General features: G+C 35.4%; 1 protein-coding gene across 5 annotated transcripts in view; it reads right to left on the bottom strand.

The window, feature by feature from the left end:
- Window positions 1-1,560: 1,560 nt before the first annotated feature.
- The window catches only part of ROBO1 (roundabout guidance receptor 1), a 311,709-nt gene continuing 294,006 nt past the window's right edge, over window positions 1,561-19,263 (bottom strand). For 3 of the 5 annotated variants that reach the window (XM_087937498.1, XM_026700668.2, XM_087937499.1), the window contains 5 exons: window positions 17,300-17,706; window positions 16,186-16,338; window positions 7,090-7,398; window positions 4,205-4,401; window positions 1,561-3,303 (listed from right to left, as the gene is read on the bottom strand). In XM_087937498.1, the coding sequence (XP_087793624.1) occupies window positions 3,289-3,303; window positions 4,205-4,401; window positions 7,090-7,398; window positions 16,186-16,338; window positions 17,300-17,706 (1,081 nt within the window). In that variant the 3' untranslated portion in view covers window positions 1,561-3,288. The remainder of the gene's footprint in view (window positions 3,304-4,204; window positions 4,402-7,089; window positions 7,399-16,185; window positions 16,339-17,299; window positions 17,707-19,263) is intronic. The other 2 variants (XM_087937500.1, XM_087937501.1) reach the window with 1 other exon arrangement.

Below are 19,263 nucleotides of genomic sequence, written 5' to 3'. Positions count from 1 at the left end.
AGATGAACTGCTTGAAGCAAATATGGATATAGTTGTAAAAGAAACAATAATAAACCTGCGATAAAGGAAATGTAAGAGCTTTAATTTTATCTTGTTATATTTCTGTGTTCACACCTTTACATATTTTATGGACTGTGGTAGGTCCTAAAGCACAGATGCAGCCACACACATTCCAATAAAATAAGCATCTTTTTCTCATTCTCTCTCTCTTGCTTTTTTGTTTGTGTGTGTCTATATGTGTTGATGTAAATGTGCATGGTAACCTTCAGAAGAAAATTCAAGCTGACATTTTCAATCAGGGCTTAGTGTGAGATATGCAGCCAGAAATAGCCTGGGATAGTATCAGAGAATTAAGTCTTATTTCCTACAAATGGAATTTTTTTCTGGTTGTAAAGCCATGCTAATTCTTCTTTGCCCTGATATCCAACTATTACCAATTATAGTCAATATAATCCAGGCATGATATCCAGGAATTGCAAAACAATATTCTTCAGGTAACAATGTCACAAATGGGAAACAAAGGAATCTTTCTGTCCCAGCAACCTCCTTACAGTTTATTGCTTTTTGGTTGTTCAATTGATTGTAGAAGGGTTGCTGGTAGTGAATGGGAAAATTTCCAAAGTAAAATCACTGCTTTTCTACTACTCCTGGCAGGAAATTAACAATCTGAGACTATTACTGGGAAGAAAGATACATACTTTGGAAACAAGTAAGACAGTACTCTGTCCATGCTGGTCAGATTAATCAGCTGGCTGTCAGAAATCAATCTCATGGTTACACGTTTACTGATCAGCTCACTGGCTGAAACCACACTGGTCATGTCCTCAAGCAAAATTATTTCCCAATATTTCCAAGAACATCTTGTATATTGTATTGAACATTCAAACCTGAACCACTCCAAAAAGTACTCAAATTTGTTGAAAGCAAACCTTATGTCAAGCAAAATTATTTCCCAACAGTATCTCTAAGAACCGCACCGATCATTCAAACCTGAACCACACCCAAAAGTACTCAAATTTGTTGAAAGCAAACCCCAGAGCTTTCAAAATTAGTGATCAGTCATACTAAACGCCAGTGAGAAGTAAAGCATTCTTGGCAGGAAACTTCCTTATTCTAGTTTCTAGTAATAAGGATTTGTAGGATGGAATAATATTTTCCAGTAAACCACACTGGGTTTTTTTTAAAACTCCACATAACTGAATGGTTGCTTTCAGTGCTGCATTTGGACTTAATAATAATAATAATAAAACTTATCTTGCTAATAAAACTTATCTCTCGGTGGCTTAGAACTAAGAGATCCAGTAAGTTTTCAATATAAGTAAATTGGCCCTTTGGGTAGAGAATCCAGAATAAATCATCTCCAACTGAGTTTTATCATTGCAAAGTCAGCTTTTATGAAATTTCTGACCATATAATTCTAATGTTTTATTGTTTATAACATTACTTTTTTTTTCTTTGATTCACAATGAAAATGACCATTTGATTTTATATCCAATAATACAAAATTTAAGAAAGCTTTTAAGAAAGTTCTGGACAAAACAGATCTTGACAAGAAAATGATGTATTTGAGAATGTTTTTAATAAATAATGTGACAAAAATTACTTTTATGATTACTGATTCCTTGGTATGCAAAAGTATGGCTAAAATATGGAAGTTTTTTTACATCAACATAATGAAAAACAATCACATGGGCTGTTCCCTCAGTACTGTACTCTTTTTATGGTAACTTTTTCTTAAAAATTGACTAAATGAATTTTTTTTAGCCCTCAGTAAATACCAAAGTATGATTTTTTTATTTTTTCCTGATGAGGCTAGGCCTGAAAATTGTCCATAAACAAATACACAGTTTTCCATTAGCATCGATGACAAAAAATATATTTATAATTACAAAAAAGATAATAAAAATCTACAGAGGATATCATCCTGTAATTTCAAAAGGAACTAATGGCTCTATTTCAGTTTCTGTGGAAATTCAATATCAAGATAAGCCACCATAAACTCAAGAATTTTAAATCCTTAAGATGATACAATGTTCTGCTTATGGTCCATTCTTAAGCTTTGCTACCTTTACCATCTGTGAAGCATTCAAATATTTTCAATACAAACACAGAACATTAATAAAGTATGAAAAAAGAACACAAAGTCTTAGCATCTTACAGTAAGACAAAAACTATTAATAGTTACAATGTTTTACAAATAAAGTTTAGTGATTGTGCTTTTAAAACCAAAAAATAAAAAATAATAAAAAAATAAACAGTGCATTAAAAAAAATCAAACACACCCTCCCCCAAAGAAACCCCAAGAACAAAACAACCATTCAGTGGCACTTTTTTTATTTAAGGTAAACTGACACTATAAAGTAGAGGTCTGAGATTGGGCCAGTCAGGTTGATATCTTTCTCAATGATAGTTCAAAATGTCCATTGCTTTTAAAACATATTTTAAATAGCATTGATTGAGGCCAACAACTGCTTGACTCTTCTGATAAACTTAAATTATAATGCAACTGCCAAGTTCTCACTGACATGCTTTCTTCCTATCCCAAAGAACACTTGAAGTAAAGAATGCAATGATTAAATGGGTTAGGCTCTAGACAAATTAAATTACTAAAGGAATTCAAAAACTGTTTATGTATTTACACAATATGCCACCATAATCCAAATTGAATAAATTTGTACTTTGATAACAAAAGGATGTGACTGGCGGAAAGCAATGCCACAGACAGAAATACAGCCTGTGTAATAACATTGTGTCTTCTGTCTAGTTGTAATTATTTGCAACATTTTATTGGTTATCAGTGGCAGTTTATACTAGGTGGTGACAACCTAGTACCCTCATGAATTTTGATAATACTACCCATATTGGTTGATGGGAGTTTTAATCTAAAATGTCTGGAAAAGTATCAGGCTGACTATCCCTTTTATAAGGGTTTATAAATGCAACTGGCGACTTCTCTACATTGTACTGCTTTGTTTCCAATGAAAGAAATCAACCACTTTCTTTTTTTGTCCAAAAACATAGCACCAAAAAAAAAGCAGCTTAATTGGTCTCATGGACAGATCAAACACCCTCTTCATTACCTAAAATAAACATGGCATATTAATAATTTTATTTTTAAAAGAGCTTTAAAATAAAGATTCTGACAATAAGACAAAAAACATGAAAAAGTGTTCATTCTGATTGCACTGAACATTATTCTTTCTGGCATCAAATATCATCAGACTTGAGGCATCTTAAGTGATATCTTTGTGATTAAGTTTCAGAAATGTGTTACAGTACATCTCTTCTTCAGCTTTCGGTCTCCTGTAAAACAATAACAAAAATTACTATGCATTATATTTCTCAAATATTTTTATGACCCATTTCAGAAATGGTATGTATAAAAAAATAGGCAGTCAAAACATTAAGTTTTTTTAAATTCTTTTAAATACAGGTAGTCCTTGATTTACAATAGTTCATTTAGTGTCTGTTCAAAATTACAAATCACTGAAAAAAATGAGTTATGACTATTTTTCACACTTATGATCATTGCGGCCTCTCCACGGTCATGTGATCAAAATTCAGATGCTTGGCAATTGACTCATATTTATGACTTGTGTTGTAGTGTCCTGGAATCATGTGATCATTTCTTGTGACAAGCAAATCAATGGGGAAGCCAAATTCATTTAACAACTATGTTACTAACTTAACGACTGCAATAATTCACTTAATAACTATGGCAAGAAAGGTCGTACAACGGAGCAATATTCACTTAACAAATGTCTCATTTAGCAACAGAAATTTTGGGCTCAATTGTAGTCATAAGTTGAGGACAATCTGTAATTAGATTTTTGTTTTCTAATGATCCTTCTAATCAGGAAGTACAACAATTAGTTCATTATAATTATGGCTCTAATATAATATTTAAATTTCAAAGGTCTTTGATGCCTTGCTTTTTATGATTATATGATACACCATTATACATTTCAGACTGTATATCATATATTGATAATAAAGAGCAAAACCTGTAAAAAAGTTCAACATTTTACAGATTTACTGGGCATTAAATAAATATGAAGCTACAGTAGAACTTTAATTACAGTTTTTCTACTATAACTCTAAAATTCTGTAAACTATGAATTAAAGAATGCTCTGCTTTGAGGATAAACTTTTAGGTCACCACAAAGATTTTCATATTTCTAATAATTATTGAAATTCATATTACCTGCAATTCATCTTCATCTTCTCCTTGATCATAAGTTCCAAATACCTGCATTTCTGCAATATTTCTTCGACTTAAGTTTGCTTGCTCTGCCTTTTGTCTACTTCCTGATCCTCTGGATGACATGGAACTTGAAGAACTAGGATCTCTGGTATTATTAGATGTTGGAAATGTTGGTCTACAGTATGGCAAAATATCCTCTAAAAAGATATGCACATATGTTAGTAATGCCTTAGATAAAATGCTCACATACCAAGCATAAGTGTTGTTTCTAAACATTTTTAAATGATAAGAGTTCAGGTCAAATTGATTTAAAGAAAGACTCTGAAAGACTTTGAAGTCCTCTTGAATGGGCAAAATTATCTGTTTACATTCCAAGTTGGTAAAACTTTGGAGGTTGATTGCTATGAAGCACCATGTGATTTGGCATTCAGGAACTTACAGGATCATCTCCACTAATCAGAATAAATCATGCACTACAGTAATACTATAACAAACTGTTTATGGCATCCATAAATCATCTGGCGGGTACTGTTTTTCAGTGGTGTACTTATGTTGTAGTAAGTGCTCCCCTTAAGGTTAGTTTAGCTGTCTTCTTACTTACAAAACTTATAAGAACTGATTTAGTTAAAATTTGGTGAATAATATTTTTGTATCATATTTTGGTCACTCTCTGAGAGAAATGAGGGGAGGGTGGCTGAAAAATGTGGAAACAAACAAACAAACAAACATGCCTCTGAATAGATTATAATCTGAAATCACTAACCCATTTATCTCAGTATTTGCAATAACTGGCTACTAACAGCCCTTAGTATTAGAGAATGGAAAATATTCAACTCTGAATATTTACTGAATAAAAAGTATGTGCTGCCTCATATTTTACTATATATAGTTGTTAATCTAAATCTTACTTAGTTCTCGGACTTCCAGAAATGTCATTTTATCTTAAATACAGTGATTCTGATACAAGTTTAGATAGGTGTTGGCTAGGATGAGTTTTATGAAATGAAGATTTATTATTGACATAAATACATAGTGTAAGAAAGATATACATTGTGAAGTTCCAACTCAAAAATTCTATGAATCATTAATCAATGTACAAAGATTTTTACTAGTATTTTAAAGACTGTTCTAGAATGAAAAATTTTTGGTGGTCCACAGAGAAATGTCACCCCCAGAGCACCCCCCAAAGCAATTAATCCAGGCTGCATGGGAACACAAGGCTGCACCGCCCACATGGCCTGTCCTCCCTGCCCACTCGCTCCTCACCTTGCAAACTTGCCTGCTAAGTTGCTATTTTTCCTTTTTTTGACCATCAGCTTTTCTGCTGTGCCAGGAGATTTAGATTAGCTAAAAAGCAGGAAATGGTTGGATTTCTTGTTTTCTAGCTAATCTTTAGATCTTCGCTCTGCTTTTAAGCAGAGCCAAACCTTCCTTAGGACTGAAGCAATGCAGACTCAGCTAGCCGATGACAGAAACACAGATCTCTAAGTGAATCTGTGATTGTGTAAGCAACTCAATTTGCCTACCTGCTTTGCCTGATTTTGGGTAAAAGTTGCTCTTCTTTAATAAAAAATTCAATATTTACATACATGGTGTGTTGCGAGTTAATTTTGTGAATTTGCTTGCAAGCAAATTTTATGTGACACGCTCAGCTAGCCAACAGCAGAAAGATAGATCTCCGAATGAATCTGTGATTCTGTGAGCAACTCAATCTGCCTGCCTGCTCTGCCTGATTTTGGGCAAAAGTTGCTCTTTTTTAATAAAAAAATCAATATTTATATAAATATTTATAATATATACATACAAGCCATGCCCAACCAGTCACATGACCCACCAAGCCACACCAACAAATTAGGCCATGCTCACAGAACCAGTTGTTAAGAAATTTGAATCCCACCCCTGCCTCTGTCTGTTTTGTGTGTGAGAGAGAGAGGGAGGGGAGGGAGAGAGACAGGTTAGATCAGATCAGAACAGATCTATCTACCTACCTACCTACCTACCTACCTATCTATCTTCCACAAATGTCAGCAAGCCACTGTCAGTCAAAATTCATATTAGTGGTCCCTGGGATTTAAAATTATGAGTTTGGTGGTCCCTGAGGTCCAAAAGGTTGGTGGCCATGTTTTAGAAGATAATAAATTAATCATTAACAGTGTTTCAATTTCAGCAGCAAGTTTTGCCACTTGCTTTTTGCCATTAATATATAAACTGTAAAGCAAAAGGTATAAAAAACTTCCTAGTGACTTCTCCTTATTCTAACCCATTGTCACATACTTCTTGCTTTGATGTTCATTTATGTAATTTTCTCAGTTTCTAGTATACTCTTTCATGTTTAAGTTAGCTGATATCAAACAGGTAGCCTGGATAAATCTCTGGTAGAGATTTTTGTTGTAGACTTTACTGATTGTTCTAGAAAAACAGAGCAGCTCAATATGACTTACCAATGATTTCCTTGTTCAATATTTGTTGTCTACATTACACACTTATGTGTAATGACTAATTAACTCTCATTTTGTCATCTTAACACACTGTTACCAAAAGCTGAATTTGCTTGAGTGCTTTTTTTTCTTTTTTCCTTGCTTCTAGGAATATGACTGCTTTTAATGAAGTCGGGAAAATAGGGTCATAGAGATAACCTAGAAGTAACTACACAACACTGCATAGGAGAAAATTAGGATCTATCGATTGTTTAATTTCTTTCCTGTTGAATAGAGTTTTGTACTATTTGTTTTGTTTTTTACTATTATATAATTTAAAGATTTAAGATACTGTGCTATGCATAATCCCCTCTGAAATTTTTATGTCAGTGTGAAATATGCTTTAGTGTCTGTGTTAACGTGCAACATAGTCATTCATAAATATTGGAAATAAAATCAATGCATTACCTGGGAGAGGATGTGTTTTTGCTGGTGTGCCATCTCTTCTTGCTGGTTTGTTTCCTCTTAGCTTACTATCACTTTGCTGTTCCTGTGATTCTCTACGATCCCCTGAACATGTCCACATATCAGAATGCTGACAGCCATCAGAACCTTCTTTTCCTTTATAGCCTATTCCTTTTCTTTCAACTGCTCTTTCTGTTCTTGGTTCTATAGAGGACAACTTTGGCAACATCACAGGGCGGATATCCACTTGAGATTTGGACTGGGCAGTAGGAGATTTTATAGCTGGAGGTGGCACTGGTGGGGGTGGTAGATCTACAAATGGGAGAAAAGGGAAAATGTTTAATAAGTATAACAAATTTAAGTTTACAATTAAATCTGTGCTTTTTATTGTTTTCATACATTTTGAAATCTTGAACACATTTATTAAGCATGCCTCACCTAGGTTCAATTCAAATATTTGCTGTAGGATTGTAAAACTACGGCTCCAGATAATGAATGTCATATATTTTAAACAAAGTAATTCTCTCATAATAATAATAATAATGGAATTTTAATAATTAAATCATTGAAAATTAAACAATTTCTATAGCTAAACAGCCTTAGGACTTCACTAGATATCAAGCTTTAAGGTTAATGATGCCATTTATTGAGAAATGTATTTCAAGGAATACAGTTGTCTATCAAATATTCTCTTGTCCCAAAAATATAAACATATTCAAAGTATATTACAGGGTAAGTATATAAAATTCAGTTATTAATTCAATATTTATGGTTTTTGTTGCTCATTCACTAAGAGTCATCTGACTCTTTGTGATTCCATGAACCATAGCAAGCTGTACTCCCCATCCTCCATTGTCTCCTGGAGTTTGCTCAAATTCATCTTCATTGTGCCAATGACATTATCAAACCATTTCACCCTCTGCCATCCTGTTCTCTTTTTGTCATCAATACTTCCCATCATCAGGGTCTTTTCTAATGGGTTATCTCTTCTTATTAGATGGCCAAAGTATTTGAGTTTTAACTTCAGTATCTGTCCTTCCAAAGAACAGTCGGAGTTGATTTCTTTAGGATTGTCTGATTTGACCTCTTTGCAGTCCAAGCAACTCTCAAAAGTTTTCTCTAACATCACAATTCAAAAGCATTAATTCTTCAGCATTCAGCCATTTTTTTTGACCCAACTCTCACATTTCTACTTGGAAAATCACAGCTTTGACTATACAGTACAATATACTATATCTCTGCTTTTTAATATGTAGCCTTGGTTTGCCAAAGCTTTCCTCCCAAGGAGCAAGTGTCTTTTAATTTTATGGCTGCAGTCTGCAGTGATATTGGAGCAAAGAAAATAAAATGTCACTACTTCCATTTCTTCCCCTTCTTTTTGACAGGAAGTGATGGGACTGAATGCCATGATCTTAGATTTTTAATGTGGAGTTGTAACCAACCATATATTAGGAAGAAACATGATAAAATGCTGATTCAATTTAAGGGAAACATAATTCAGCATAATAATAATAATAATAATAATAATAATAATAATAATAATAATAATAATAATAATAATAATAATAATAATAATAATAATGTATATGCTAGTAACAATTGGCATAAAGTGTTATGCTCTTTATAGAAAGCTTTATCAAAACCTGCAGAGAAGGTAGAGAAACATTCATTACAACACATCATTCCATGCTGAGAGGGATCCTTCAAATAAAAAAAGAAACTTTTCAGAGGTCAACACTATTTCACCCCTGTGGTATTTATTTAACAGCTCAACTCACAGAGAAAATCCAGAATCAATCTGCTTCATCTGCAGCAAACAGGCACACTTAGTTATTAAAAAAGAAAATGGAGGCCTCCATGGTGAGAAATAAAAAATAAATCACAGAGTGACATCAAACCAATATGTGGAACTCAGAGGTAACTGGAAAAGGTTAGCTGCGTTCAACTATTTCATTTATTCAAGTCTGCATATTACTGCTTGTTTAAGAAAAACAATTAACCGGTTCTGTTTGATAGCATGTCCTACAGGGAAAATCTTCGATATGTACATTTAGAAAAAAAGAACTGCAATTTTCAACAAAATTGTACAGGAGGGGATACAAGGACCATGGGAAAATTAATTCTGGAGAAAGAAAATCAATCTAACTATTCTGTTGTAAATTGAACAAGAAAATGTAAATAGCTCCTTAAAATATGAAATAAAATATGAAATAGCTGCTTTAAAACAGATTACTACTGGCATCAAACATTTGATCACCACATCTATAAATGGCCAACACATCCATATTAACAGTTAGCTTACTATTTTGCATTACTCAGGACTGGTCTTGTAGAGTCTCAAAAAGTCTTTCCTAGGATACTAGGTATTGCATGCTATTGTGTTTCAGCTAATGTTTAGATTCAATATTTCAGGTAGCCTGATTTTTCATTTGACACAACAAACCATCACTAAAAACTACACCCTGAAATAGTATAATAGGTAATTATATTTAGTATCAATAGTACTGCTGATGATGGGATTGTTATTAAGTAGTAATGAATAGTGCACTGTGGTACCTGATTAAATCCCTCAAAGTTCTGAAGTACAGTCACACTGTTTCAATATTCAATATATTACACTTCAGTAATTTGTCATTAGAGCTAGTAGTCTTACTGAAAATGAGATAGCCAAAACATCTTGTTGCAGCAGACTGTATCTTCGTACAGTAAAATTAATACAGTTGTGTACTAGAAGGAGTTTGGTGGGCATATCTGGTTGGGAAAAGGATCCAAATATTTTGAAAAAAAGAAAGATGCCTTCAATAGCCCTTTTCATAAGGCTGTTCCATACTGTACATGATTCCAGTAAAATTATGTTAAAAATCACTAAAAAGATTTTTACGAAATAAAACTGTATATCCTTCAGCTTGATTGGTATTTATTACCATGTTTTGGTAAAACATTGGCAAATGTTGCAAAAAGATACCTGTTTAATAAAGTATTGTCAGAAATATAAATTCAACCTACAACTTTTCTTTGTTAGACCAATAGGCATATTTACCTGCTATTCTTTAGAATGTTGCTGTTAATTAAAAGAAGCCTGGCAAATCTTTTCAGAGCCATAAAGCTTTGAGTAAATCTTTTATTCAGGCTAGAAGGAATGCCTTCAACCTAACAGAATCACCTGGATCAATTTTTTTCCACGTTTTGCTTCTTTTGCAATCTCTTTCATTTGACTCTGTTACTTTTTTGTTTTATTTCTCAAAAGGACTATCTGTACTTGTAATATTTGCATGTCAAGGCACACATGTATAAAAGAAGGAAAACCCCACTCATCTCATCTCCTTTTTTATTTCTTTCCATAATTGAACTTTAGAAAACTTTCTCTTCCTCACTTACTAATCTTTTGCCTTTTGGGGTGTGTGGGTGTATGGATTACCTTTTTACCTCCTCTGAAGCAAGATTTTAGCTGAGTGAGGCAAGACCTACAAGCAGGGAATGGATTTTAGCTCAGGAAATCTGAGATGAAATCTGTTAAGGGTCTTCCCATGGACTGGGCGCATAATACAGTCAGAGGCTGAACTTAGTAGAATGGCTTCTTAGATTTTAGAGGAACAATTGTCTTGGATCCTTGGCTGCATTTGAATCCTAGAAGAGCCAGCTGTCTTCACCTGATTAGCTGATTCCAGAATCAGACAAAAAGATACGCACAATACTCACCCTTTGAACTGATTTGAGTCCCTGATTCTTGAACAACTGCAATTTTAACAAGTCAAGTTAAAAAATGAGCAGACCCAGCCAAAGTCTACTGAAAAGCAATTACTATGGTCTTTCTCTTCCAAATATTGAAGAAACCATCTGACCCTGACCTTCAGAAACAAAATCTCTGTGTATGGTAATTATTTAGTCCTCCTTCCCCTTTTTTCTTCAGTCCAGAAATATTCTGTTTTTCTTTTCTAAGACGGGAAACCTCTAGAATGCTAATATTCTATGACTAAGAATATCACAGAATATGATATTCTTTGCCATTGTGTTCTGCATTCTCTTGTACTGATAACTGTGTAAAATGGAACACTTCTTGAAACCTTTCGCCCATCCCTGACACACTCTGAATTCCTGCTTATCTTTTACTGAACTGAATGTGCTATTTTATGAACTTCCATTTTTCTCTGTGAAAGCCAGGAATTCATTGCAATCCTGTCAGAACATGTTACACCAAATGTACTCTTGTATTTCAGATGTAAAAAATGAACCTATATTTAATAAAAATATAATTTATTCAGTCACCATTGAGTCTAGGACAGCAGTTCCCAACTTTTGCAGCTGGGTGGTCTGCTGGGGGGGGGGGAAGAGGGCTGTATGAGTGACGGGCCAGCGTGCAGCTCCCCTCACATGCAGCCCAGTTCCAAATAGGTAGCAGGCTGGGGACGCTTGGTCTAAGATATAAAGCCAATGTAACATTTGGTAAAAAAAAAAAAAAAAAATAGAACTTATTTAGATATACAGTTTTGAACTAGAAAATAGACCAGAAAAGCCACGGGTCAATAGAAAACAAGGGAATATTTATCTTAGTTTTAAGAGTTATTTATAAGATAGGATAAGAAACAAAGACTTTAAATTACAAAGAATTATTGCCAGGTCCAGGCCAAAAACAACAGAGTGCAATCCAATCAAGTCCAATTCTTTATTGGACAGAATTTTGCCAAGATAGATATAATCTACTGTTTTAGATATATGCTGAGAGATTCTAAGGTGTGGTTATCCTCTTTACCCCTCCCCCCCACAACTCCATAGTCTCTAAATTTGGTTCCTCTCTGGAATGTATTTCTTCCTCTCAGGAAAGCTCTGTATTGCCAAGATTCCCTTCCACTGTTTTTCCTGGTACACATTCAATTTTGATTGAACATCAGAAAACGTTTCTTGGTGTTAAGAACTGTTTAACAACAGAACAGAGTGCCTCTTGAGTTAATGAAATGGCTTCATTAGAAATATTTCAACAAAACCTGGATGGCTATATCTCAGGACCTACTATAATAGTATATCCCTTGTGGAAGATTGAGTTAGATGATCTCCAAGATCCCTTATATCTTATGATTTTATGATTAGAGAAAGTAAATTGCTATAACAAAAACAAACAAGGGATTCTGATGACATCAGTTTGAAAATCCTTATTCATTTCAAATGTGAAATTGGTGACCTTCTTCCAAAATAATAAATAGTTAGCAGAGCCTTGCTTTATCAGCAGCATTTTCATGTTGCAAATTACACAAAGACTTATAGCTGCTGCTGTGTTTCTCTACTCTTGGAGATGTTCTGGCTCTTCCATTTGGATAATAACTTCTGTGATTGACTGCAAGCAGCCGATCTTTGATATGTTAGCAAGTGCTCCCTGAACCTTATCCCTCGAAATCTAACAGGGGTAGGAGATGACTTGGAGTGAGTAGTAGTCTCAAGGGGAGAAAATTGGAACCAAAGTGCAGGAAAGCAGAACTACAGGTTCCAGCAGCTCAGAGTAGAAAAAGAAAGAGGCAGCCCCTGGAGCGGGGGTACTAAAAAGATGGGAAAAAAGACTGAAAGGGAGAGGGAGAGACAGTTTGTTTTGGAGAGAAATAATTTCTGTAGCATTCTGGGTTGTGGACTGCATTCTTGCTACTGTAAGAGAGGCGAACAATCCTAATCCAGTGGCAGAACTCAGAACCAGATGCAGTTTCCTGATTCATCACCTCTGGCTAGAGAGGAATATTATCTTAATTAAACCATAACAAAGCCTACAAGGTAGGCCAATATGTTTGAGTCAGAGACCTGGTCATCAGTGGATCCTTTAGGGTGAGCACATTAGTCTCTCAAGTCAGGATTAATGCCAGAGAAAAGGACAGTAAACAGCATGACTCACATTTTTAGAAAGGGACTAAGGAGAAAGATGGGAAATTGTGAGCTAGTTATCTTGTCTAATGTCTTTTGTAGGAAAACTGGTGTTCACAAAGAAAAATGGAATGCTAGATTAGTCTTGATCTGTCCAACAGAACTATTTTTACAACAGCACTATGTTGTATAATGCAGTGGTCGCCAACCGGTGGGCCATGACCCACTGGTGGTTTGTGAGAAAATTTTGGTGGGCCACAGCACATCCATATCTGCAACAGGGGTGATATCGGCAGCAGATGGACTGATGTGTGCAGGGAGGGAGGGTAGCACATGGGAGATTGTGGCATTGGAGCCGTTCCCGGGTGTTCCCTGGCCTGCGAGGGGGTGGAGGTAAAGGAACCTCTGAACTGGTGCTGGATGGTGGGAATCTGATGTCCAGAGGCCGACGAGCCACATGCTGAAGACCAGATGGCTGGCGGGGAGATGGAGCAATCTTTCAGTCTCCCTAGCAAACCCATGTTGTAGCTGCTGCCTCCTGCCTCTGCGCATTGAGGAGGCCGAGCAGCAGCGGGAAGAACGCGGACCTCCTGAGCCACAGGAAGTGGCTGCCAGCAATGCCCTCAGGTGAAGATGTTGTGAGGGGGGGGCTTGACCCCTCCCTTCAGGAGTCTCAAAGCGCTTGCTGCCCCTCTGGCAGCTGCCAAGCCTCCTCCCACCTTGTTTCTCTCCCTCCTCGCCAGAAACGCTCACATGCTTAGTGGGAAGAAAGAAGTTTGGCAGATGCCAGAGGAGCGGTGAGCACTTTGTGGCTCCTGAGGGGAGGGGTGAGCCTCCCCCTTGCAACGTTTTCACCTGAGGGCATCACTGGCAGCTGCTCGACCTCCTCGATGGGCAGAGGCAGGAGGTAAAACCAGTTCAGAGGTTCCTTTCCCCCTACCCCCACCCCAGCCAGGGAACACCCAGGAAAGGTTCTGATGCCGCAATCTCCCGTGCGTATCAGTCCATCCACCACCGGTATCACCCCTGTTGCCCCACCTCCCTGCCAGCCATCTGGTCTTGAGCACATGGCTCGTCGGCCTCTGGAAATCAGATTCTCACCAGCTAGCACCAGTTCAGAGGTTCCTTTACCCCCACCCCTGGGGACAGGGGGGGAGAGAGAGAGAGAAAGAGAAAGAGGGAGAAAGAGAAGGGGGAGAGACAGAGAAAGAAAGAGAAAGAAGGGAAAGGGAGAGATATGAGAGAGAGGGGGGGGGAGGGAGAGGGATGAGAGATCCCGATGTTTTGTTTTCTGTGGGAAATGGGTCCAAATGAGTCATTGAGTATTTAAAGTTGCAGAAACAGACAGCCCAGCTAAGTACCTGAAGGACCCTATCCTGTCAGTGGGAGTCCAGGTGCTTCAGCAAGAAGCATGCTGGATTCGTATTAATGGTCTGTGGGATTTAAAATTATGAGTTTGTTGGTCCCTGAGGTCCAAAAGGTTGGCGAGCCCTGTTCTAATGTATTATATGCATGCTTGATTTTCAGCATGTATTTGATAATAGAACTGATCTGAATTTCAAAAGATTTGCAGTTAAGATGGAAAATCTAAGAATAACATTTTACTCTTGTTTATCATGTTCTAGACTTCATTACAGCACAAGCATATTCATTCCCCATTACATAAAGTACTCAATAAGTAAATGATCCCTATTGATGATGCAGCATATATATTAGAGGTTAGGTTCAAGTATTTCACAGAAGTATGCAGTTCTCTAAAAAAGAAGTATGCAGTAGTTTAAAAATAGTGGCACTAGATGAATCTTTTCACCATTTATTTTTATTAGATAAAAATAATTTTATGATGTTTTTGAAAATATTTCTTATCCAGCATTCTCCCAGCACATATGTTTTTATGTCAAGGTGTTATGCTTAGTTCATTTCTCACACTGAAGCACTCATGTAAAACTAATAAAATCAGTTAAAATATCTATAAATTCCTGCAAAACATCATTACAGGACTTCCATAAATTTAATCTTCCTGGTACAATTTTGAGATTTCACTTAAAGAGAAAAACAAAAACTGATAAACAAAAACATGCAGAAAACTGCTTTAGTAATTTCTTGGTATAAGATAAATTTGGACATTCCGTTTCAATGACAAAAGGAGTCTGGGTAAAAGCCAAATGAACAGGTGCATGGGATCATGCCTGTGTTTAATGTAGCCTAATATCAGACACGTTAGTGAGAGCAAATTCTTAGAATGAAGTACAGAGACTAACAGAGACAACCACTCATTGCAAAATTACTTTTGCTCATCATGCTGTGAGCTTTATATCACATTTTTTTGTCAAGTGGCAGGAATCACAGGGAGAAGTGGCTGGAAACCCCTTTCGTGTAACCCTAGATAAGTATCCATAATATTAGGCTTTGATATTATAATGGAAAATGATGCCCCTCTTTGAAATATTTCTGATTGGTAATGAAAGTCCAAATCAGATTGTTGCTGATGAGAACCAGGAAGGAGATGGTTCTCTCTCTCTCCCTCTTTGCGTGCGTGCGTGCGTGCATATGTTGGGAAGAAATTATGCCTGTGCTACATCCCTTTTAGTGAATTTAGTAAACATGACAAGATGGGCAGCTCTTTGGAAAAATATCTTTCATAAATTCATGGTTGTTTTATGAAATAGGTGGTTTAATAAAAACTGGCCCTCCTGAGGCATTTTCATTAAAGGCTGTCTCTAGACAACATTGCAATGTTTGCATTATTCCCCTATATTCTCTAGAGAATACACGCATTACCTTTTCAGCAGGAGTCGATATTGTGTGTGAAGGCATGAAAGGAGATGATTAGATTTTGCCTTTTGGTGCACAAAGTAACCACATGGAACAAATACAATGGTTAGGGATAAAAAAAATCCAATAATTTTGCTGCATGCTATCTAAATGCTAAATTTTTTCTATGACAGGAAAAAGATCAGATGATGAAGGATGTATTTTAATGAAGATTTTAATCTTATACATGTGTAATTTCTAACTGTTGCACCCATTTACAGGATTTGATCTCAAATACAGGGATAGCTGAAAATCAATGTCCAAATATATATGCAATATTTTAGGAACAATAAGAACAAGTTGATAACAATAGTGATGCTTATAATATGATTGTTGGATGAGTATTGATTTGAGAAACAAATTAAAATACTTTTAATTTGGCATAAGCATTAGAATATAATTATAAAGACTTGGGGAAGTCATTCGTTTAAAAATAGTGTTTACCATCTGTGTAGACTTCTCTGCGCAGATGTCCTTGCTGGTGCTTTTGCTTTTTGGTAGGCCGAACCCTCTGAATTATAGCAGCACTCATGTTGCTGTCAGTGGAGACAGGACTAGTAGGTCTAGGGCAGTGTGAGGCATGATAATGTCTATGGCCTAGAAAAGAACAGCATTTTGATGTATTTTTCCCCCCAAAATCAGACAATTGCCTTCTGTAACTGAAAACACAATAATTAATGAACCATACATAAAAACAAAAGTATATAACTTTGCATTGTAAATGTAAGCTGCCCAGAGTTTTGGCTTTGGGGTGATTGCTAATTATTGGATAAAATTTCATATTATTAATATAAAGACTGATTCACTGCTGCAGAATATTAATTAGGATTTTTCTCCCCAGGCAAGATGCATCTAGATTTGGTTCTTTTGAGTAGCAAGCTTTATTTTCCAGGTTTCCAGAGCAGCACTATTATCAGTAGTAATATACCAGATTACCCCTGAAGACATTCAGCAATTCTATTTGATACAAAATCCAGTGGTCCATGATAGTCATGATGTCATCTACTCTTGTGGGAACTGAATTTGTTGCTAGTTTTTTTCTGGATGCAATTCAAACTGTTTATTATTATTTTTAAAGCCCCACCTGAGGACCTTTCCCAAAGTGTATGCCTGCCAAACAAGAGAATACCTATTAAAGGTGTCCTCTTACACTTGTGAAAAAAGGGACATGATAATGGATACTTTCTTTAGGAAGGGCTTATCTCTTGAACAAAGACACCATCTACTCACATGGCCTTCTAGAATATGGAAAATATTGGCAACTCTAGAAGGCTTATCTTAATATTGATTTTTGTATAATTATGATTCTTCTTTTTTGGACCACTACTTAACAAAATTACAAACAGCTGTATAGAGATATATTAGCAACTTTCTATTTTTCTAAGATAAGGTAGACCAGTATCTATGACAGAAAGGATTTAGTTTTACATTCAAACAAACTATTATTCTTGATAGGCACCTTTTTCACAGGATTCACATAAAACAGAAACAACTTCATAAAAGAACTTTGTGATTCATAATTTTTAGAAGGCAATATAAAGACAACAAGAAATTTCACCTGCCACAGAATCTTGCATCTGACGTTTTGCTACTTTAAGACCAGCATATTCCGCTGCTGCTGCAACAGCTTGTGCAAAATCTGCATCTGTAAAAAAGGATCCATCTGATGAACTAACACTAGATCGTCCACTTGAAATGTTATCATCTTCTGAGGCTGAACCCCATCCGTTGATCATGGAACCTGTCACAGAACTCTCCAGATCTCCCACACTTGAAGCAGGTGTCTGTTCAAGGCCACGCAAAACAAGCCTTTTGTTTTGCATCTTTACTATTTCTACGTCTGCTTCATCTTCTTCTTCTGGTGCATCAGTATCCATGTCAGATACAAGAGGTCCCGAAATGTAACCATAAGTATGTGGTGGTGAAATAGGCCTGGGAGGTGGAGGTGGGCTCACAGGTTGACGCCTGTGAGCGAATAGTTAAAAAAAATAATTTTAATGTTAATAGCATTTTTAATACTTGTATTCATTACATAATATAGTTTTGTACTGGTTTGTAATTCAAAGTTATTGGTTACTAAAGTGAAATGAAGAATTTTCCTTCAGATGGTTATATCTGAAACAAACATAGATGACAAGTACTTACAAATTCTGAATTTGGTTTATCAAATAAGTACTTTACAATTGTGATGTTGTAGTCATTCAGTAGACAGAAAAATAATACACGAAACTTGATAATTTATAGCATTCTTTAAAAAAATCAGTTATACTTGAATATGTTTGACTTCATTTAAAAACCTATCTAGATAAATATATTTTCTTCTGAAACTCTTCAGAGAAAAAATATTTCAGCCCTTGTATGCAGTTGTAGACTATAAATCATGCCTTCTGTTTGAGCTGTCAAGTGCTTTATTTCCAGAGTTTCATGTCTTTGCAGTTTATTTTTTATTTTTTACTTAGAATTTTTCAGAAACTCAGAATACTCAATCCATTTTAAAATCCAAATTAAAATAAACATGAAATAAGATATATGTATATGTGTGTATACACAAATGTATGAGAGAACAGAGCTTTGGATATGGGGAAATATAGACATGCTGCTGAAGGACTGGCTAATTTTAACCAATAATCATTCCTAAACTGCTACTTCATCTGTTATTTTTCTTCAGTGAGTTTTTGCTCATTTCCCATCTCTCTGTTTTTTGTCCCCTAAAAAGAACAGTATGAGCACAGTCAAAGATTCAGTTATACAGTGATATGTCATCCACAGGTCTACTTTTCTCATATAGTATTGACCAATATGAACTGATTCACCATAGTTTAAAAAATTATTAGGTCTGAAAATTAAGATATGGAAGGTCAAGGTTTATATTTTATGTTATAATTTATTGAACATTTTACTGTATATGCTTTGGAAGGATGTAAACCTGTAACATTTTTTTAAAAAAACTCAAAACTACGAAAGTGAAAATGATGTTGCAAAATAAAAAGAAGTATGAAACAAAATCTCAAACCTATCAGGAAACTCATATCAACTCAATCAAAGAAATGAAATGAAATGCAAGACAAATATTGCACCGTCAACATTTACTATCACTTACATATAATTTGAAATACAAAAGTTATTTAAGATTAGCTCAGTTAATAGACATAGGTTCACTGACCATCGATAAATCTGTTCTATCGTATATTTTTGTTAAAGTAATCTAATCTTGAGACTGTTATGACTATTATGACAATGGATTCCATAATGAAATATTTTGTGTAAAGTTGTACTCGATATAATAACAGTTTCTCCAATACCCTTTTAGCTCTTATATGGCAGAAAGAACAATGATAAACAGTTATTCAATTAATTCATCATACTTTCTCTTTCTATAATCTGCTAATCATTCTAACTGTTCTATACTTTTTAAATGCTGTGAGTTTTAAAATATGGTGTGATAAGAATAGCTTTTGTGCCTGTAAAGAAGCACGCTTTTGTAATAATGCTGTAGACATATTAATTTGACACTTAATACAC

This window comes from Pseudonaja textilis, chromosome 7 (assembly GCF_049901715.1).
Source record: "Pseudonaja textilis isolate UNSWEBS1 chromosome 7, rPseTex1.2, whole genome shotgun sequence".
NCBI classification, from domain to species: Eukaryota; Metazoa; Chordata; class Lepidosauria; order Squamata; family Elapidae; genus Pseudonaja; species Pseudonaja textilis.
The sequence above is the reverse complement of the archived record's forward strand: the minus strand, read 5'-3'. Positions and strand labels throughout refer to the sequence as shown.